Raw genomic sequence first — 23498 nt, 5'->3', positions numbered from 1 at the left:
GGCGGACACGGGGGAGTACACTTATGTTGGGGGGCGTGCATTCGGATAGCACTCCGAATGCACGCGAACAAAAAGGGAAGAAATGTGCGGTGTCCAAAAGGCCACTATTGCTTTGCGGACACCACTCGTTCCTGCGGGAGGCGAACGGACCGCCTAATGACTACAAGCATTAACACCTGAACCCAATAAAATCGACTCCTTTACTCATTAATCACTAATAGGACGCTTGTCAGTGCTTTAATTGAAACCATTGCTGCTTCAAGGAAACCTTACTAATCACCCACATATGCTGTACTTCTGACACACTTTAAACCTGCTAACAATGGACATGACTGAATATTAATACTAGCAATACACATGTGTATGCGACATGTACTAATTAAACCACACAATTGTTGTAAAGTAAAGCAATTTATTTATATAAATTTCACTGTCAATGCCACTGTGATGCAATGACAAAAAAATAAAAATACCAAAAAAAACAAACCATGGCACTTAAATTGCTGTAAGGGTTAATGTGTGCAATGCATGTGTTAGGCATGCTTGTAAGGATATATTGGCATCTAATTGATTCCAATTCAAAATAAGCAGTTTTTTATGAGGATAGGTAATTGAATAAGTGGGTCATGTGATGTATTGCAGAAGATACATAATAGTGGGTTGTTTGGCGTAAATACTCCGCTTACGGGCGGTAGCACCGCTTGGCTCCCGTTCGGATGCGGTATTCCCGAGCATACTCTGTAATACTCTGTAATACCGTGCAGAATCTGAGTGTTTCTCCCGCACACGCATGGTTTGTATGTCGTCCGTAAACACGCCCTGTTCTTAAAGAGTGAGTCCGTCCGAATGCGGAGGACACGTGGGCGTTTCTACGGGCGATGGCCGCACGCGGCAGAACACCGTGGCGTGCGGACCGCTCCGTAAGAATGCGGGAATATCCGCACCGATCAGAATAAGGGCCTCAGTGAGGAAGCCTTACAGTAAAACGATTGTCTGTGTGTCTCCTAGAGTTTCTGCTGTGCACAACAGAAACCTGCCAATGCCCTGGAGCTGCTTATTCTGAAACCATCACTCTGTGCATACGACGGCTAGGTGCTCTCCCCCCACCCTTTCCCTTTTCTGAGTGCAACCACCTTGGGGTTCCATCTGCCCTAGGTGGAAACACTCCCTTTACTGTTCTATCCTATAACCAACTTTTCCCATTTCATAGTGCCTCTGGCTTTGGAAGGATATCACTCACTCCCAACCTCTGTTACCAAACAAGTGGGGAGAAGCAGCATAATCTCCAATAGTCATAACACTATAATTTACCTCTCTCTTCTTTTCTCTTTTTCTTACTCCTCTTTTATCCTTCTTTTTACTCTAGACACCTTTATGGGTACTCTCATCCCTAGTGAACACGCTAATGAGCTCCTGCAATTGTGACCTACTACCAGGTACTCATCCATGTGTGATAGAAAAGGACAGCAGATACCCTCTACTTTCATCCCAAATCAGGGGTTCCATTGAGACACGCTTACTCCCCCACCAACACCTACCCAGGAGTTTATTTAAGATTCAGGGAGGCGCTGGGGCAGCAGCAGCTGTCCCATCCACTGGTGGGAATTTTTGGAGCACCTACCAACCCTCTATCTCCACGGATTAACCTGTATAACTTACCTTTATTATACTCCCAGAAGGTAGACCGTCTTGTGTTTCAGAAATAACTCAAACTGGTTAACAATACACTATTTATGCTTAATAAAGGGATTTTTGTAAGAACTTACCGTTCGAATCCCTTTCTCTGATATGGTCCTGGTGACACAGCTCAACACTGGGATGTAGGAGGGTCCGAAGGAGCCAGGCACCTATCCTAAAGTTTTAGAGGGTAGGCTCCTCCCCTACTGCATCCCTGGACTCTTCAGTTCAATCTTTCAAAGCCACTGGAATACATCAACTCAGTACAAACGCCTGCACATATTATATGCACATTTTATAACAGAAACTGTTAACTTTTAACCATTTTAACATGAACATCATGAACTTCTGGCATACTTACTGAGCGTAAGGGAGGGATCGCTGTGTCACCAGGACCATATCAGAGAAAGGGATTCGAACGGTAAGTTCTTACAAAAATCCCTTTTTCTCTTTCAATGGTCCTGGTGACACAGCTCAACACTGGGACGTTCCAGAGCCGGTCCTTTGGGTGGGTACGCTCAGGTCTGCAGCTCTCAGCACTGCTCGCCCGAATGATGCGTCCTCCGACGCGAACTCGTGGAATCTATAGAATTTGGCAAAGGTATGAACAGATGACCAAGTGGCAGCTCTGCAAACCTGCTCAGCTGTGGCCCCATGTCGAACCGCCCAAGAGGTGGCAACCGACCTGGTGGTATGCGCATTTATTCTGGCCGGTACAGGCCTACCAATTTTGGTGTATGCAAAGGCTATCACAGATCGCAACCACCTAGCAATAGTCTGCTTAGATGCAGGCCAACCAATCTTGTGTACGTCATACAGTACCAATAAAGTATCAGTCTTTCTGACACTCTTTACTCTGTCCACATAGATGCGTAAAGCACGCACAACATCCAAACTCTTCAACTTGTCCCTTTTCTTAGAACCCTCAGGGGGTTGAAACACAGGTAGAACTATCTCCTGATTTACATGGAAGGCAGAGACTACCTTTGGCAAAAACTGAGGCACTGTTCTCAGAACTGCCCTGTCGTCATGAAAAATTAGGAAGGGAGATCTGCATGACAAAGCTCCCAACTCTGACACCCTTTTAGCAGATGCCACTGCCAACAAGAACACTAGCTTCCATGTGAGAAACTTAAAGTCCGCCGACCTTAAAGGCTCAAAGGGTGCCTTCTGAAGGCATTCCAAAACCAGTGACAGATCCCAAGGCGCTACTGGTTGCTTGTAAGGAGGTTTCAACCTGGATACTCCTTGTAAAAAGGTCTGAATTTCCGGTAAAATTGCTATCCTTTTCTGGAAATAGATGGACAAGGCCGAAATCTGCACCTTCAATGACTGAAGGCTTAGGCCCGATGAAAAACCATCTTGTAAAAACTCCATCATTCTTGATAGCTTAAAATGAGATGTGTGAGCCTTTCTTCTCTCACACCATCGAATGTAAGTCTTCCAGACTCTATAATAATTTGCTGAAGATACAGCTTTTCTGGCTTTTATCATAGTCTGTACTACTGCCTCAGAAAAACCTTTCCTTTTCAGAATGGCGGTTTCAATAGCCAAGCCGTCAAAATTAATCGATCGGAATCCAGGTGATTGAATGGGCCTTGTCTCAGAAGGTCTGGCCTCAGAGGTAGACGCCATGAGTCCACAGACAACCTCTGAAGCCTCGAGTACCAGGACCTCCTTGGCCAATCTGGGGCCACTAAGATCACCGGAACCTTCTGCCCCTGTATTTTCTTCAAAATTCTCGCTAACATAGGTACTGGTGGGAATGCATAGAGGAGATCTCCCTGCCAGTGAATAGTCATGGCATCCACTGCCTCCGCTAGTGGATCCCTCGTTCTGGCATAGAACCTGGGCACCTGATGGTTGAACCTGGATGCCATCAGGTCCACATCCGGAGTTCCCCACATCGAAGTGATCTGATGAAACACCTGAGGGTGTAAGCTCCATTCCCCTTCCTTGAGCTCCTCCCTGCTCAGGAAGTCGGCTTCTATATTCTCTACTCCTGGAATGAATATAGCCGATACAGCTGGAACCTTCTGTTCTGCCCATAGGAAGATTCTGGACACCTCCCACATGGCCAATTTGCTGCGTGTACCGCCCTGGTGATTCAGATACGCCACAGCTGTGGCATTGTCGGTCTGAATCCTCAAAGGGAGGTTCAGTAACCTGTCTCCCGCCAAGGAAATCACTTTCCAGACAGCTCTCAGCTCCAAGATGTTGATTGGTAACACTGATTCCTCTGCCGTCCACAGGCCCTGCAGCCTGAGATCCAGGACTACTGCCCCCCAGCCCCTGAGACTGGCGTCGGTAGTTACTACCAACCAGTCCCAGGTCTGTAATGACCGACCCCACTGAAGGGAATCTACTTCTGTCCACCATTTCAAGGAGTCTCGAGTGTCCGAAGACAGCACTATCATCTCCAACTTCATGGTCAGAGTGTTTCCTGACCAGGCTGACAAAATGCTCCATTGGAACACCCGAGAGTGGAACCTGGCAAATTGAAGCGTCTCGAACGACGCCACCATTTTCCCCAGGAGCTTGAGGCACCTCCATACTGAAATGCTCCGAGCTCTGAGAATCTCCTGGACTAAGGTGACCAGATCCCTGGCCTTTACCTCCGGGAGAAATACCCGATGGAGATGGGTATCCAGTATGACTCCCAAGAATTGGAGCCGCTGTGATGGTACCAACTGAGATTTTTGCAAGTTTAAAATCCAGCCGTGAGCCTGTAAAAAACTGATGGCCTCTGCCAAGTGACTCTGAAGCATGGCTGCTGACTCTGCTTTGAACAGGAGATCGTCCAAATAGGGTATTACTGTGATTCCCCTGAGTCTCAGCACCACCGCCATCACTGACATTATCTTTGTGAATACCCTTGGTGCGGTCGCTAGCCCAAAGGGTAACGCCCGGAATTGCAAATGCAGGTCTCCTATAGCAAACCTCAACAAGGTCTGATGCTCCGGGTGTATAGGGACGTGCAGATATGCGTCCTGGACATCCATGGACGCCAAAAATTCTCCCTGGTCCAGACTCAGGAGTACTGACCGTAGGGACTCCATTTTGAAATGGTCTACCCATAAGTGAACATTTAGGGACTTCAAATTTAGTATTGGTCTGAAAGACCCGTCTGGTTTGGGCACCAGAAACAGAGTGGAGTAAAAGCCTTTCTTCCACTCTGCCCTGGGAACCGGGGTAACCACCCTTTTCTCCAAAAGGGAGTGAGCTGCTTTCACAAGAGCTGTACGAAGCAGCGCTTCCTTTGGTAAGGATGTGGGAATGAACCTCTTTGGAGGCGGACCTCTGAAAGGGATTTTGTAGCCCTGGGTTATAATATCTAATACCCAGGCATCCTGGTCTAGAGAAGCCCATGCGTCCCTGAAATGTGAGAGACGCCCCCCCACCTTTATCACTGCCGGGCAAAACCCCTGACAGTCATGCGGAGGGTTTGTCCTCTCCTTTGGAGGCAGGCTTCTTGTTAAAGGAACCAAACTTGGACTTTTGTGTCTTGCCCCTAGAGGACTGAAACTTTCCCCTGAAAGACTGTCCTCGAAAGGACGCACCACCTCTAGGGGAGGGCCGAAAGGACGGCCTAAAAGCAGAGAATCTGGAAGTCTGCTTAGCCGAGGGAGCCGGCAGAAATGTACTTTTGCCGTCCGTGGCCTGTTTAATAATTTCCTCTAATTCAGATCCAAATAGTAACTTCCCCTTGAAAGCTAAAGTTTCTAGGGCCTTTTTGGACTCATTGTCCGCTTCCCAGGCCTTAAGCCAGAGCACTCTCCTGGCATTAATAGAGACTGTGGACACTCTGGTCGCCATTTTAAGAGCTTCCTCCTCTGCTTCCACCACATACTCTGCAGCTGCCTTAATTTTCTCTGCTAGCAGCAATGCACCAGGGTCAGCCTGCAGCATGGTGCATAATTCACCAGCCCACTCAATCATGGCCTTAGAGACCCAGGCTGAAGCAATAAGGGGGCGTAGAGTGAATCCCACCCCTTCAAAAATAGCCTTGAGGTTACCCTCCAGCTTTTTATCCACAGAATCTTTAAAAGCTGCACCGCCCTGTACTGGCAATACAGTAGCCTTGGACAAACGTGCCACTGAAGCATCCACAACTGGCACCTTTTCCCAGAGCTCCGCATGAGACTCTGGCATGGGGTACAGACTAAGGAATCTCTTAGGCATTTGTAGCCTCTTATCAGGAGTTTTCCAAGCCCCTTCCAACAATTCCTGTAACCCCTCATCTGAAGGAAAAGTAACAGCCTCCTTCCGCTGTCGCTTAAAAACACCTTTAACAGGAGTCTTATCTTCCACAGACAGTTTTAAAGCCTGTTTCACAGCCACAATAAGATCCTCTATACCAGCAGAAGAGGTCTCTTCAAAATCATCACCCTGATCCCAGGGGATATCAGAATACGCTCCCTCCTCCTCATCTACCACAGTAGGCATAGCATAAGACCTTTTAGGGGTCCCTGCAACATCAACATCCATTTTGTCCAGTATTTCACTAAACCTGTTGATCCCCTTAGCAGTATCCTGCATCACCTGAATAAGAGCAGGATCTGCCTGGGTAAGAGGCAAGGAGCCAGAAGACTGCTGAGATGATGGCATAGGTCTCTGTGATTCTACCAACACATCACTCTGCCTGTCCAGAAGCTGCACCAAAGCGTTTACTGACCTGCCTAGGGCACTGGCCCACGCAGGTTCACTCTGCTCTGCCCTATGGGGTTCACTGCCCATGGGTCTCACATCAGCGCAAGTAATACATAAGCCCCCCTTGGCCATCTGCTCAGGAACAAACTTTTGTGTGCAAACATTGCACGCGCTCAGTGCACTAAGGGCTCCCTCCCCCAAAACCACAGCCTGATGCTCAGACATGATGCAAGTGAAATATATATCAATATACACAGTGCAAACAATGTACAAGCGTTTATACAGAGTCAATGCACCCAATCACTTAGCTGTCTGTTGGTTTCAACTGCGGGGAAACGATGCCCAGGAAATCCAAGTCACTCTGCCAGGATCAGTAAGCCAGCTCAGCTCCGCTGCAAGCGTTCTGAAAGGCGCCAAAGTCAGAGTGAAGGAAGAGACCAAAAGTCCCTGCTGCTGCGGGGTCCGTGACTTTTGGCGCCAACCACCCCCAGTCAGCCGCTCCTTAGGTAGGATTTCCTAGTTCCAGTGTCTCCCCCTCGACTGGGGACCACTTGGAACATGCCTGTCACAACGCTGCTGTCCTCTCATATAGGAGCTCAGCGTGTAAGCTCCGCATAAAATGGCCGCCGCCATCACGGAGCGCCTGTCCCCCATGATCCCCACCTAAACGTGGAGCCGGTTTCAGGATACTCCGGAGCCCAGGCAGCCTCTTAATAGAGGCTGAAAGCGCTGCACAGGGAGGCCAGACAGCGTCTCCCCTGTGCACAGTGAGCTGACAGGACGCGATTCTGTCAGCTCCTGCTGCGCTAGCAGTGTGAGGATTCACTATGAGAATCCTCACACTGTGCCTACCTAGCTAGGGTGAAAATTAATAAAACAATAAAAAATTCCCTAACTACTCTATTTCTTCGGCTGCTCCCGCAGCCCTTTAGAATAGCACCCACTCCAGTGGGCACCTAACACGAACTGAAGAGTCCAGGGATGCAGTAGGGGAGGAGCCTACCCTCTAAAACTTTAGGATAGGTGCCTGGCTCCTTCGGACCCTCCTACATCCCAGTGTTGAGCTGTGTCACCAGGACCATTGAAAGAGAAATTTATTTGTAAAACCCGCAAATATCTCCTGGGCATTTGATGAGTTCACAGTCAGATTTAATGATAATATCCCATTATATCATTATTTAATTATCTATATTCTCCTCTGACTGTTTGTTATATTTCATTGGCTTCAATTATCTGACCATTTGTTACAGAGACTGTGTTGATATTTAAATCCATAATACATGCGGATTACACCAATTTGTCTTCGCTAGATACAGTGTCTGTATTTATTGATTTTATTATATATAACGTTATGTCGTACACGTGTTTCATTGTGTCTTTAAACATGGATTTGCTATGAATTCATTTTTAATACTTTTTGATCTGTAGAATGTGTCAGTTAGGAATGAATGTAACACGTGTTTGAAAATGTGACAGTTCGTAATGACGGCACCTGTGCACCTGCTAGGTGGTCAGGAAAACATGAACTGTTAGTAGATCTTGAGGACCGATTAGACGCCCCTGCACTATAAGATCATCTGTCCAATCTTTCTGGTTGGAACGAAAATCTTGTAATGTATGGGAGCAAATGACAATTGACCAATAACTCCCAAAATGCTGGAAAACAAAATAGTTAAATGCCTTTGATTTAACCAATTTGTCGAAATGACAATTTTTGATCATTCTCTGGCTTTTGGGAGCAAATGGTTGATTATCCTTTGTGCCCATACATTACCAGATTTTCGTTCCATCCAGTAAGATTGGACTGATAATCTTATGGTATGTATCCAGCTTTAATCCGCCCCTGCTAAAGTTAATAGTAATAAAGACAGAACACAGAGATCAGGAACCTTTAGATATCACATTTAATATAGACAAATGCAGCTTATAGTAAGTAAAATCCTTTTATTTATGCAAGCATTGTGTTTATATTTCACAAGTCCAGCTAAATGTAAAAGGTAGCCTAAAAAAATAAAATCTGGTTATCTGTAGTTGTCTATGATATTTAGTAAGTTATTCTCAGACTCCTGCTATTTGTAGCCACAAGAAGGTTCACAAAGTGCTCCTGGAAAACATAAACAGGTGATAAATGAGTTCATAAAACCGCCGGCAGGGTAACACTTCTTTCAGTTTAAAGTCCTTGAATGGCAACTCAACTAGGACCAAGTGGACATTGGCCCCTATTCTGATTGCCTCGCTCCCCTGCGCGTTGGCGCGGGAGACACAGCGAGCATCTGCACGTCTGTGCATGTGCACACGCTCGTTGCAAGCGGGCACAGCGAACAGCGTCCAGTTTGCACCTAGCAGTGTGGGGCGTTTCATAGGTGATCCCATGAAAACGCTTGGCGCTTCCCATGCAAATGGCCCGGTGACGCGGGTGCCGGAGGCTGGCAGCTGACATCAGCAGATGTCAGCTGCCTGAGCGCTGGAGAAATCTATCGATGGTTGGTGACCATCGCATGATTTCTCCCCCGCACCCAAGGCTGCGAATGGATGTTTATGCAGGGAGCTCGGCACGCGCGGGGGGGGGGGGGGGGGTGTGGTGTTTGGTGGACCCGCAAAGCTGTGAAATTCGCAGCTTTGCGAGTCAACCAGAATAAGGGCCATTGTTTGTTTGTAAAAGTAATTTGAGCAGATGGGAGCTAGCAAGAGCGTAAGGAGTTCATCCCAGCCATACCCTGTACCTCACTGACACAGCGTTAAATTGTTATTACAAATTAGCTATTTCTACAGAAAAGCTGAGGAAATGGTTTAGGAACCTCTTCTGTATCATGGGGATGGATCATTTCGTTGACAGTAATTAGGTCGACAGTCAATAGATCAACCACTATTTGTTGACAGGCCAAAGTTCAACATGTTTTAGGTTGACATAAGTTTTTAACAAAATGTGGTTTCTATGTCGACATGGACACCGTATCAGTGTACCGTGTTCGGTCGTCAAGCCTGGGTATCACTTAAACCTGACCTAGACTGTTAGTTTACCTTGGGGACCGAGGGTGGAAATGCCTGATTTAATTAGAACCGCGGTCAGCACCAGCTGTGTACAGGCATGGATATTAATTTGTGAACATATTTATTTGTGAACATATTTGAACACTTTTTGTACACTATAACTCAGTTTATCCTCTATGTAATGGACTATTCACTTTTCACGTTGTCCCCACCCCTTTCCACGCATGCCAACACTTGATGAGTCGGGCAAACCCATCGGAGAAGAAACCTAGTGGTTGTTGTGGACACCAGGACCGAACAGCAGCTTTCACCTCATTGTCATCAGAACTGAAGTGTTGACCCTTAAGGTGCTCTTTCATCTTTGGGAAGAGGGTGGCAGCGCCTGCAGTTCAAGGAGGTTCTGCCAAACCCGTCGTACAGCCTCAACCTTACACCTGTGACTTTCACCTCTTCCCAAAGATGAAAGAGCACCTTAAGGGTCAACACTTTAACTCTGATGATGAGGAGAAAGCTGCAGTTTGGTCCTGGTGTCAACAACAACCACCAGCTTTCTTCTCCGACGGGTTTGCCAGACTCGTCAAGCGTTGGTGCACATGCGTGGAAAGGGATGTGGAAAACTTTGAAAAGTGAATAGAGCATTACATAGAGGATAAACTGTGCTATCATGTTCAAAAAAAAGTGTTCAAATGCATTCACAAATAAAAATCTTATAGCCATGGAGGCATTACTTTTCAATCCTGTTTCACAACAGTTAGTGAGCCACAGGTTGTATAGGCCTGCAGTGGTGGGTTTATATACTCTATTGCAGGCCTGGCCCACTTGTGAATCTCCAGCTGGTGTGAAACTACAAGTTCCAGGATACTCTCCTTCCAATGATCTGGTAAAGCATGCTGGGACTGGTAGTTTCACAACAGTTGGAGAGACACAGTTTGGCGAGGCCTGCCCTATAGACTAATGGCATACTTGATCCTGGAGCTTTTTTTCCAATCTTTGACACACTGACTGTAGCTCCTCAATTGTCCTGTCCTTTAGCTTTAGCTGTGACCTGTTGCCTTCCAGGGCTGATCTCAATGACTTGCACTCTTTACATTGCTGTAAAAGGACATGCAATATATGTTATCTAATTCAGTTCATTCCACTCATTTATTACACAATAACATTATTTTTTTAGCAGTAAATCCCTTTCTCTGATGTCATGGCTTACACTGGAGACTCGGGTATAACAGGCAGCACAAGGAACCTGGTCACTTTTCATATAAACTGCTCAACACAGCCCCCTTCACTTATATACCTGGGTATGGGCCCCAATTGCAGTGCACATGGTTTTGCCCGTTTTGAGAACAAATTTGTACTGCGATCAGATCTGAATAAGGGTCTATATCAGTAACAATGCATGCTCTTGTGCATCATTAAAGATGACACTCTCCCACCCATAAACAATATTGGTCAGTGTGTATGCACTATATATCATTCTACAGTGGCGCTGCAAGCTTAAATGCTTTGATCTAATTGCATCTTTTTTTTTGTACAAGTACAAGAATACTGTTTTCATCTCCTGTAACGCCCTCTGGCCAAAATTAGCGTGCTTTTGACCCAAATATATCAAACCAATAGGATCTACTGACTGCTTTATTTTTACACTGTAATATAGATATCAGTTTAAACCCCACCCAAATCTAACTCTCTCTGCACATGTTACATCTGCCCCACCTGCAATGCACATGGTTTTTTCAATTAGAGAGAGAATTTGCTTTTTCAAGTGAACCAGAATCAGGCCCATTGTGTGCAGGGCTTTATGAACAGAGGGGGAGAAGTATGAAGCAGTGATAAGAGTGAAGTGGAGTTGCCCATAGCAACCAATCAGTATCTTCCAATCATTTTATACAGTATAATGTATTTGATGAACACTTCCGGAAAGCTGGCCAGAGTTCTCTTCATGTCACTGGATGAAATCAGGTAAGAATGGGACCACAATGTCCTGATTAATATGGAATCACCAAACTACTTTCAAAGGTTTAGTTCTTGCCAAATATATTATTGTTGTGTTATCATTAGTGCAACACAATAAAGGTGATCATTCCTTACAGTTTAATCTTGATATTCGGTGTCTGACCATTTTCACATTGACTTTACATTTTACAACACCGTATTCCCCTTATCGGTGACTTTTTGCACTGAATCCTAATTGGTCTCTGAAAAATGTAAAACTCTACAGATTAATAACAAACTTCTTCCTGGATCTTCATTTCCAGCCTTTGGCACAGTGACTGTAGCTCCTCAATTGTCCTGTCCTTAAGCGTTAGCTGTGATTTGCTGTTCTCCAAGGCTGACTTCAATGACTTGCACTGTTCACATTCCTGTAACAGAACATGCAATCTATATCAGCTAATTAAGCTCATTGCTTATTTCCCCATAGATTATACGCTTACGAGCAGGGTCATCCTACATTTTTGACTGTCTGTAACTACCCAGTTTGTTTAACCACTGTTTCTAATTGTAAAGCGTAATGGAATTTCATGCGCTATATAATAAACTGTTAATAAATAGATAATTTCCACACACATGTTGCTAAGGGTTTAGCAAGGCTCGCTAAGCAGTGGTCGTTCACTGCTTGGCAAGACTTGACACGCCACCTGCTCCACCCGCGCCGAATCCCATCGGTACCGTGCGAGGGGATGACCGCAAACACCAACCATCGAATGTTTTCTCTCCACTTTGGAAATAGAATAAATGTTATGTGACGCCAGCCACCCGCCCGGCATCGGCCCACTCCAGTACCCAGGGGAATGCCCAACATGATGCCCATAAAAAGCTGTCCGTTGCTCCAGCCCTGTTTCTGCCCCTGGCCCTCCCTCCCAGTAATGAACGGCCTGGCAAGTGTGTAACTCGCCAAAGCCGTTCGGTGCTGGGGTTTGCATATGCGCAGAAACCGGGGCTTGGCTCGCTACGAGCGATCCTGAATCGGCCCCTAAGTACACAGGAGTAAACATAGAATTTGATGGCAGATAAGAACCACTTGGCCCATCTAGTCTGCCCATTTTCTAAACATGTTACCTCAAACCATATTTGAGCCTTATGTCTTTGTAAGGATACCAATGTGCCTATCCCAAGCATGTTTAAATTGCTCTACTGTATTTGCCTCTACCACCTCTGATGGGAGGCCATTCCACTTATCCACTACCCTTTCTGTGAAGTAATTCTTCCTCAAATTTCCCCTGAATCTTCCTCCCTCTAGTTTCAGTGCATGTCCTCATGAGTAAGTCAAGTACTTCTAACATCACCCAGTATTTCCAGTAATAATTCCCATCAATAGCTACAGTAACTAAATGCTGAAGAGGGTTACATGTTACATCTGCCCCACCTGCAGTGCACACGGTTTTGCCCATTTGCTGAAAACTCTGAATCAGACCAAAATAAAGGGTGGTCACATAAAATATTGATTTGATTTAGATTTCTGTTCTGCTCATTCACTTTGCATATTGTTAATTGCTAACAAATAAACTATAAATACTTCTATTCTTAAAAGCATTCAGCATGTTTCCCACACAATGCCTACAGTATTGTATATTTCTAATTACTTTGAGGAGTATAGTATGTAACAGGCAGGGCTGGAGGTGGGCTCTTCTGCGTTCCCCATGCACGTGTTCAGGCAAATGCGGCATAAAATCCTCCGGTGGCTTATTACATATGCACCATTCCCTATCCCAGCGCCTATTCTGCTGCCTACTCATCCTGCACTATCCTTATCTATACTACACACCACACACAGCTCAGGTCTTGTTTGTCTGCTCTCCCATTTTACCAATGTACTGTATATTGTTTAGCTTGGTTTATTGTCATTTCCCTGTATGGAGCTAAAGACATTTTGTGGCAACCTATGCAAATGTGGACAAATTGTTGGTACCCTTCCATGAAAAAGAGAAACCCATGTTTTTCTCTGAAATACTTTGAAACTAACAAAAGGGATTGGCATGCAGCAATGTTTATTTCAGTACCCCAACAGGTCACCCGGCAGGTGCACAGGTGCACTCATTACTCACTGGCTAATTATTTCACTTGCGATTCTGTGTGGAAGCCTGAAAATAGTTCAACACACAAAAAAAAGGCTTTTTTCCAATCGCACAGGTGAGGATATCTGTGTATGTGATATAACCCTTTTGTATAATGATGAGACTTTAAATAAGTCTTTATTTTAGGGTGTGCTGCCACTAGAACAGAAGATTAGATACAGTTTTTGAGAAAGAGAAGGCTGTCATTAGTGTGGCGCACTGGTAAAGAGAGGTGGTTTTAGTAAAAATTAATTTTTAATTATTACATCTTAAAATGGCGATATATAAAACACATAACATACATGGGTAAAGTTTTGACAAGGTAAAGATAAAAAAGGAATGAATCCTTGCTTAGTGTGTTTCGATATCCCTTAATGAAAGTTATGGACAGTGGTTGTATCAGTGCCACACTCGATGGGTGCACTGATCACTGCCTTCAATAATATCACAAGTATCCCCACTGTTCGGGCCCCCTCACATTTATTTTATGATGATTTGGTGTGTCTTGTTCAAAATCGGCTGGTGTGTATCCACACGTAATTTCGTATGCAATAAATTGGTTGGATATGGAGTATTATACTTCCTCAATTAAATTGCATTATAACAGAAAGATATGCCACTGTAGGTGTATGAAAGAGGCCACAGTGAGGTTGGTGAGGCGGATTCGGGTATTTTGCCTATAGCATATGCCGCTCATACACTACCAAACTCAGGCTTTAATAAATACAGTTGGTTGGTTGGCTGTGGATATGGTGTAAGACACTGTTTATGATGCGTTTAGTTCACCAAACATCATTGTATTGTAGAAACAAGTGTGGGGATAATATGCAGTGGGCCCCTACTGGGTGAGTCCCCTTAAAATTATTATCATGTGATTAAATGCGTCTTATCACAATCGCCCAGTGTGTACCCACAAAGGAGATTGGTACAATAAATTGGTTGGTTCATACATTCAAATTTTTACTGAATATTACAGTTTATTTATTTGTATTAGGTAGCACTTCGGCTGTAAATACGTGGAGGAGCTCCTAACGGCGAATGAGGTCGGCAGGAGTATTGCTTATAGCATGCCGCTCATACGCCCAGGTTCTCTCTGTACACCTGTCTGTTCTCCGGGTATACACACAGGCAGTGTTATTGTAGTTTGTATGCCGGTGTTACACTGGGAGACACCACAGTGTGATGGTCACAGTGCGGCTCCCCCTATCAGTGCAACTTTGTATTCCGGTTACACGCTAATGTTACAGGTAGGCAGTATGGACGCCGGACTCCTTTAGCAGCCCAAACAGCTGGCTGCTGTGCAGCAGGAATGGAGGAGATCGTGGTCAGGGTCTGACCCCACGACTCCTGTCCGATAGTCTCTCTGGTACTGCCTGTGGTGCGCAACAATCACAAATCAAAATACATTGTATATTGGGGAAGGGATATGGGAGTTTAACACACTAAGTGTGTGTGGTCCACGTACGTATCGCCGTTAGCTTCATCAGGACCTATACCAGTGCGCCACACTAATGACAGCCTTCTCTTTCTCAAAAACTGAAAATAGTTCAATGTTGGGGGTACTTGAGGACTGAGGTTGAAAACCACTGATTTTGAATATTTGAAATAATAAAGCAAATGAAATTGGCATGGACAAAAATTATGGGAACAATAACCTAATATTTTGCTGCACAATCACTGCCACTCTCACTGGGACTCTACCAATCAATAAGTAGTTTGCCCCACTCTTCCTGATCACACTAATACAGATATCCCAGATTTGATGGTGGCCTTCTCCAGACTGCACGTTCCAGCTCTCTCCATACAGATGTGCCCTCTTACATCTTTGTTGAAGTCACGCCAAACACCCCTTGTGGCACCCCATGTTCCGTTAGATTCTGTTAGAATCAGGCGTGTTCTATGTGTCTTTTTGCAGATAATGTGTCTTAGTCGCCACATGATACAAATAATACACACCATTAGACTGCGCTGATTAATTTGATATGTGACATTTGTAAACTTGTGTGTGCAAGTGAGGGGTAAATTTACTAGAGCTTGTAAAAATGAACAGAGGTGATGTTGCCCATAGCAACCAATCATATACTGTCTTTAATTTTCTAGGATGCAAAAGAGAAAGTTTATGGTGTGGAGACACAATGCGATTTTGGAAATCGTTTGATTATAAAGTCAAATTTGCATATCAAGTTAGTTAAAATCGCACAGTGTTCAGCCGCATGTGATACCGAGGCGCAGCCCCTTGGTGCCGGTAACGCATGGCTAAATAGCCTGTGCAGGCAAGTATTGATTGTCTCCTGGGAAATGTAATAGCAAGATAGTCAAATTCGCAAGTGCAGTTAGCCAACTAACCTTGGGAGCACCCAATGCTGGACTCCACCAAACACAGGCGTGCCCCTGCCTGCTCGAAGACGGTGGATAACGTCACATGACATCACCGCCCACCCCCAATTGATCAGAAAGCGTTCAAATAAGGTGAGTAACCATTGAGTGATTTTTGTCCTCTGTGCGCGAGCATGTGAGCGAATGTGTAACCGTACACATCCGCTCATAGCGTAACACTGGGAATTGGGTCCCAGGATGGGCGTGGGGCAGAGTTTAACTTGCTCACTAAGCAGCGAAGATATGCAACCTAGTGAGCAAGTCTGAATTGGGCCCTAAGACACATATTTGGCAAAACAACAGTAGCATGGGTCCAGCTCACTCACGGCCGATATCTGCCGCTGTGTGACATATTGAGGCTAGATGTATGAGGACACATCTACAGATGTTCAATACTATTCAGATAAAGACTCATAGAAGGCCATTACAGAACAGTCCAATGATCTGTTCTTATCCAGTGTTCCGTGCAGTGGCGTAAGTTCGTCCCAGTTACCCGGAGGCAAGATAAATATTGGTGCCCCCCCAATAGTTCAATCAGTAAGGTGTCTGTCTCCAATAAGACAGATAATGGGTTCTAATACAGGGTGACACTTGCAAAAATGATGTTAGGAGGGGGTGTCAGCCACAGAAGTGATATTGACGGCATTCAATTAACTGATTCAAACTCACAGGGGAGGAGAGGTGCCCCCTTGGGAGCAGGAGCCCGGCGGCAGATGACTCCATTGCCTCCCAGAGTTCTGCCTCTGGTTCCGTGTGCATGTAGGGAATAACAGCTACTTTGGCTGTAGCTTGAGCTGATCTTGATTCGCCTGCTATAATCTGCAGAAACCCTTCCTACAGAGTACGATTATCCCGGACGGAATGAGAGCAGCTTTCCCTCAGTGATGAAAGGTAACAGACTAGCCTAATGCTGAAATACAGATAGGAATAAGGATGATGCAGTATTGCTGGTGATCTTACATGTTTAGCCTGAGCTTCCTCTCTTACACGATTCCATTCGATTTCCAGTTCTTTCATCTGCATTAGATGCTCCCTGAAAATGTAGACACATGTAAGCATGCTAGAATCAGGATGCAGGCATGGCTGAAAAACTACTTGTACCATTCGACCATTTGTTACTAAAACATGCCGCGGGAGAGTGCGTCACTGGGACATAGTGGGTACATACTTACCAGACGATGAGCCCGATGTGTCAGTATAATCCGCCAGATCAGACAATGTATTGTCTAGTTTGTACTCAGCTTAAGTCTACAATAGTCCTGGGGGGAGATTCCCATCTCTTATGATGTGACCCCACTCACTCATCCCTCCATGCCCATTACCATGTGTATGGGGTCAATATTCAACCTGAAAGAGCTCTTGCGTTGTGAACTGGCAATTTGGGAAATGTTTCAGATAGCTGGATCCTTGTATATACTAGACAAAAATCACACAAGGCAGTCACAACTGCAGTGCCACAGACAGTCTTAAATCAATTCGTACTCATAGGTCACACATGCCAGTCACAACTGCAGTGCCACAGACAGTCTTAATCAGTTCATATTCGTAGATCACACAAGGCAGTCACAACTGCAGTGCCACAGACAATCTTAATCAATTCATACTGGTAAATCACACAAGGCAGTCACAACTGCAGTGCCACAGACAATCTTAATCAATTTGTACTCATAGGTCACATGTTAGGCGCCGTCCTGGGCGGCGCTGCCGTCCGGGTCCCTCTGCAGCTTCTGCGCTGCCGGGAGGGCGGCCATCTTCCGGCGCACGCCAGACTGAAGCGTCGGGGACGTTGCTAGGCAACGCCCCAAACTTCCGCCGCTATCGTCGGTGTAGGGGGAAGACTCTGCCGGACGCACCTGACGTCACGGCACCACAGGGGGTGGCAAATTCAAATAAAAGCTGACATCTCTGACATACAGGCGCCGGTTATAGCGTCTTGTTAGTATTTGCCTCAAGTCGTGTTCCTGGTCCTGGATCCTGCTGGGAAGTTTCCTTGTCCTGCTGGTCCCGTGCTACAGTTGTTCCTGGTGTCCCTGGGCAGCCTTTGCTTCTGGAGTTCGCCATTGTTTGAAGTTTGGAGGTCCTTGTCTGTGGTCCTATCACCTCCCAGATAAGTCAGGGGTCACCCTGTGTATTCCTCCTGCTGTGTCTTTATTTTGTATACCATCTTCTGAGCATTGTTGCTATTGTCTTTATATATCATCTTCTGAGCATTGTTGCCATTATCTTTATATATCATCTTCTGAACATTGTTGCTATTGTCTTTATATATCATCTTCTGAGCATTGTTGCCATTGTTTATATTTATTAGTACCACCGTCACGCATTGTTGCGTTCAACCATAAGTAATCTCCTGGTGTTGTTACCCCTTTGGGGTTCCGGGGACTCCTAACCTGGTGTGGGCTTTAGTTAGCTGTCCCCTTGCTCTCCTCTGGCCTTGGTGGGCGTGTTGTCTCTCTCAAGACCAGGTAGCATCGGGGTTGGAGCTGGACTAACCAGCTCCTTCGGACGCGGCTATTATTGGCGAAGCCTAGTTACGCACACGTCCGCCAACCCCAGCTCGAGGCAACGGAGGTAGGGCAGGATAGGTGGTCCTCGGATCCTTACATCACACAAGGCAGTCACAACTGTGGTGCCACAGACAGTCTTAATCAATCATACTTGCCTACTTTTGAAAACTATTTTGAGGGAGATTTTTGCTCATAGTAGAATGTGCCTCTCTGCTGAGAGGTGTGTCATGCTCCACCCAGAGGGTGTGTCTAACTCCACCCATGGGCGCACCTATCACCACTAAGGGGCATGTCCTGCAGTGGCAGATGAGAGAGAGAGTGTTGAGTAAAGAAAGAGGGAGGGGAAACTCGCAGGTGAGATACTACTTGATTACAGAACAGGGGGGTAGACAGACAGGGAAAGACATGGAGGGATGGGGACAAGGACCGACAGCACCATGTGGGGGCATAGATGGGCAGATAGACAAACATTATAAGAAAAAAAGGAATAAGACTTCCACGTCCGCATACTTTACCTCTGCAGCCGATATTCACCCCCAGACAGGTTCAATCTCCTATCAAAAGAGCTACAAATCCTTCATACAAAGTTACGTGAAATTTGTCAGCACTGAGACAAATGTAACAGTTATCATATGCAACATCTGGATACAATATATTCAATTGGTATTCCACTTCAGAAGGTAAAACTCCCAGCTTCCAAATAGTAGTCCAGTCTATAAGATACTTTCCTATTATAAATGAATGATATGGAAATACTATTTGCACGTCTTCAGAGATGACGTTAAAAAGTAAATGTTTTGATTTTTCTTCACAATCTATCCATTAAAAAATAAAAGTCAAATCACCCTTTGCCGGCAAATAAGGTTTGTGATGTAATACATGATATTACGGAGCCTAGTGGACTTCTAAAATATTTGCAGGGAAGGGAAATTTCAAAAGAAGGGCAGGCAGTTATTCCAAAGACCTGTAAGCTCTGGGATATAAGCAGACCTCAGTGCTACCATTAGACCATCCGTGATGCCCCTACCCTTTTCACTGCTGGTTGTCCCATTCGGTATTCCGGTCCCAACAGACATGCAATTTGTAGAACAACTATAGACAGGCAGGCAGGCAGACTGTGGGTACAGACAGACAGATAGGTTGAGGAGTGCTAACCATCAGCTGACCTGTGTGGCACATTCTGCCAGCCCCTTTCTACCCTCCACCAAGCAGTAGCAACGACTCTGCCTCCCATCCAGGTATGGGCCACAAACCCGCATGGCACTACTATTTATAAAAAATTAAATACAATTTATTCAAAAGGGTGCAGCAGACCCATAGTAATTGCATCCCGTGCACCCTCTAAAATTACACCACCTGGTATTAGGGTTATATTCTTATGGAAGTAGTCAGACACCAGTGTATGGTAGGACTAGCACCAAACCCAAAGCGGTAGAGGGATGGCAACTCCCCCTTAATATTGGGGCCCCCGGTGAGCGCTTAAGGCTGTCCAGCTCCCTGCTGTTGGTGGTGATGCTGCTGCCAGGCTGCCTGCCCCCCTGCCACTGGTGACACTGTTGCCGGTTCTTTACTTACAACAAGCAGCTCCTCAGGTTCTCCCATAGGCCATGCCCACCATTACCCACAACCCCATGGTGGACGTCATATACCTTGCATATACCCACTGCGCAGTCAAGATTTTTGGAGAGCAAAACTGTGTCAATTGGGATGACCTGGAAGATTTGTGGGGCAGCGGGAGGCTCAATTAAAAAAAACGGGAGCATCCCACTAAATGTGGGAGAATAGGCAAACCCAATTACACCCAGAGGAAAGAGCTCTTCCTCTATTACAAGCACCACTCTAAAACCAACATACAGTACAGCACTGCACTTGAAAATATCCCAGTCCCACTATATACAGTATATATACACTAATAAGAGCATCACTGACTTCACAGAACATACATTTAATTAAACGTTAAAACAATGTAACTATACAATTTATCCCAGCAATAATAGCAAATATATTTGTTACACTGTCAGTTTTGAATGTTTTTTTTTTTTACATTTCTTACATTGTCTCCATCTATTATAATCCTGTCTTAAACAGAAACATCCACCTTTCTAAACTGCAAATATCATGTCCCAGAACTTTCCCAGCCCTCACATCTCCACCTCACATCTCACACCGCAATGACAATAATGGGTCGGATGATGACCAAACTTTAAGGGGGCAGACATTCCCTGCAGGATGCCAGCCTCTGTCTGGCATCCCGCAGGGCCACCGCACTTGTACCACAATGTCTGATAACCTACACCGCTGCCCTGACAACCACCCCCCTCCTCCCCCAGTGAAAACCATTTCTGGACTATGATAAGATTCCCTGGGATACTTCCAAAGACAGGCGACCGGGATGTTGGTGTTCAAAATACAGACACAGGCATCCCGATGGAGAAACAGTTATAGTTATAGTTATAGTTACCCTCTCCCTGCCCCCGCTAAGCTTCCTTTCCTGCAGCCTAAAGCTACCCCCCACCTGCAGCTGACCCTAACCCTCCCTGCTAGTGACTAACCCGCCCCGCATACTCACCAATTGGAATGCTGTCAATAATCCAGCGTTGGCATCCTGACTGTTGGAATATATTCACCCCCTCACATCCAACCCTTATATACATATATGCCTACCCTCCCCCCTCACATCCATTATGCATATGACTATCAGACCACCACATCTATTATACATACATAAATAAATATATGACTATCAGCCCCCACATCCATTATGCAAAACCATCAACCCCCCCCCCACACACACACACACATCCATTATTCATACATGACTATCAGCCCCCCATATCTATTATACATACATGACTATTAGCCCCCACATCCATTATAGATACATGCATATGAGTATCAGCCCCCCACATCCATTATACATAACTATCATCCCCCCCACATTCATTGTGCATACATGACTATCACCCCCGCCCCACATCCATTATACATAGTTATCACCCCCCCCCCCCACATCCATTACATATATGACTACCAGGCCCCCACATCCATTTTACACATATATAGCTACCTATCACTAACCCACCGCACTCAAACCTTTTATACACATATCGCTGTAATATATATATACTGTAACCTACGATGGCTGGGAGGATCCGGTCCACAGCGAGGACGCTGAGCTCTGTCCTTGTCCCTCAGGGAGTACAGTCAGCCGGCCAAGCAGATGAGGAAGCCGGGGATGGTGGGGGCGGAGCATCATCCTCTTTCCCTGCAGAGAGCGCAGTCACGGAGCTGCTGTGCATCTGTAGGGCAGAGGTTCCCCAGCTGTCAACCTACCCCATCAATCAGTGGCCGGCAGCAGGAAGCGGCGGCGGGTAATAGCACTCTTTCTGTTTGTCAGAGCGACCCCGGCCACCGCTACCTCTATACTTACTGCTGCTCCTGGCTCCCGCTGCCCGTCTCACTGCCGCAGTCCACTGCTGCTGCCGCACCTCGGGTCTTCCTCCCCGGCCGCTGCTCTCCTACTCCTGGCGATTCCCGCTCACGTGCTGCTGCTGTCCCTCTTAGATTCTTCCCTCCCGCGGGCACCAATACCCACACAGCCCCGCGGTGGCCGAAAGAATGATGTTACGATGTTGCGTAAAGACCCCGCCCCCGGAACATCGCGTTCGCACATGCGCAGTCTGTTTTTTTCGGTAAGGGGACAAAAAACCGGGAGGAACATGGGGATTTGCGGGGGAGCGGGAGGAGGATTGAAAACACGGGAGACTCCCGCTAAATGCGGGAGGGTAGGCAAGTATGCCCCACATCCATTATGCAAAACCATCAACCCCCCCCCCACACACACACACATCCATTATTCATACATGACTATCAGCCCCCCATATCTATTATACATACATGACTATTAGCCCCCACATCCATTATAGATACATGCATATGAGTATCAGCCCCCCACATCCATTATACATAACTATCATCCCCCCCACATTCATTGTGCATACATGACTATCACCCCCGCCCCACATCCATTATACATAGTTATCACCCCCCCCCCCCCACATCCATTACATATATGACTACCAGGCCCCCACATCCATTTTACACATATATAGCTACCTATCACTAACCCACCGCACTCAAACCTTTTATACACATATCGCTGTAATATATATATACTGTAACCTACGATGGCTGGGAGGATCCGGTCCACAGCGAGGACGCTGAGCTCTGTCCTTGTCCCTCAGGGAGTACAGTCAGCCGGCCAAGCAGATGAGGAAGCCGGGGATGGTGGGGGCGGAGCATCATCCTCTTCCCCTGCAGAGAGCGCAGTCACGGAGCTGCTGTGCATCTGTAGGACAGAGGTTCCCCAGCTGTCAACCTACCCCATCAATCAGTGGCCGGCAGCAGGAATCGGCGGCGGGTAATAGCACTCTTTCTGTTTGTCAGAGCGACCCCGGCCACCGCTACCTCTATACTTACTGCTGCTCCTGGCTCCCGCTGCCCGTCTCACTGCCGCAGTCCACTGCTGCTGCCGCACCTCGGGTCTTCCTCCCCGGCCGCTGCTCTCCTACTCCTGGCGATTCCCGCTCACGTGCTGCTGCTGTCCCTCTTAGATTCTTCCCTCCCGCGGGCACCAATACCCACACAGCCCCGCGGTGGCCGAAAGAATGATGTTACGATGTTGCGTAAAGACCCCGCCCCCGGAACATCGCGTTCGCACATGCGCAGTCTGTTTTTTTCGTAAGGGGACAAAAAACCGGGAGGAACATGGGGATTTGCGGGGGAGCGGGAGGAGGATTGAAAACACGGGAGACTCCCGCTAAATGCGGGAGGGTAGGCAAGTATGATCAATCCATAGTTCACACAAGGCAGTCACAACAGCGGTGCCACAGACAGTCTTAATCAATTTGTAGATCACACATGGCAGTCACAAAAGCAGTGCCACAGACATGCTTAATCAATCATCATTATATTGTGCAGTATATCGATTTTTGGAAATTTAAGAACAATGACCAGCTTTAAGATAGAAAAAAAGTACAGGGCAATACAACTACCACCTTGCTATTACATTGGCTTTAAATAAAATATGATGCATAAAATGCTTACTAACTGTACCATGACTTGTCTTTAAAAAGTTCAGAGATCTGTTTCTTCAGCCTATTAATCTTTTCATCCCTGATGCTGATCTCCCGCTGGCTCTGCTCCTGAAGTGATGTCACTGCCTCTTCAAACTTGGTGACAGAAGTAA

At 46.2% G+C, this 23498-nt stretch overlaps 1 protein-coding gene across 2 annotated transcripts in view; it reads right to left on the bottom strand.

Annotated features, from left to right (window-relative positions):
* Window positions 1-8213: 8213 nt before the first annotated feature.
* The window catches only part of LOC146063476 (uncharacterized), a 44855-nt gene continuing 29570 nt past the window's right edge, over window positions 8214-23498 (bottom strand). For both annotated transcript variants that reach the window (XM_083175881.1, XM_083175880.1), the window contains exons 5-9: window positions 23366-23481; window positions 16704-16776; window positions 11547-11675; window positions 10282-10410; window positions 8214-8431 (exon numbers count right to left, since the gene is read on the bottom strand). In XM_083175881.1, the coding sequence (XP_083032007.1) occupies window positions 8372-8431; window positions 10282-10410; window positions 11547-11675; window positions 16704-16776; window positions 23366-23481 (507 nt within the window). In that variant the 3' untranslated portion in view covers window positions 8214-8371. The remainder of the gene's footprint in view (window positions 8432-10281; window positions 10411-11546; window positions 11676-16703; window positions 16777-23365; window positions 23482-23498) is intronic.

This window comes from Crinia signifera, chromosome 3 (genome assembly GCF_055691185.1).
Source record: "Crinia signifera chromosome 3, ASM5569118v1, whole genome shotgun sequence".
Lineage (NCBI taxonomy): Eukaryota > Metazoa > Chordata > Amphibia > Anura > Myobatrachidae > Crinia > Crinia signifera.
Note: the sequence above shows the minus strand (reverse complement) of the source record. Positions and strands in the feature narration are given on the sequence as shown.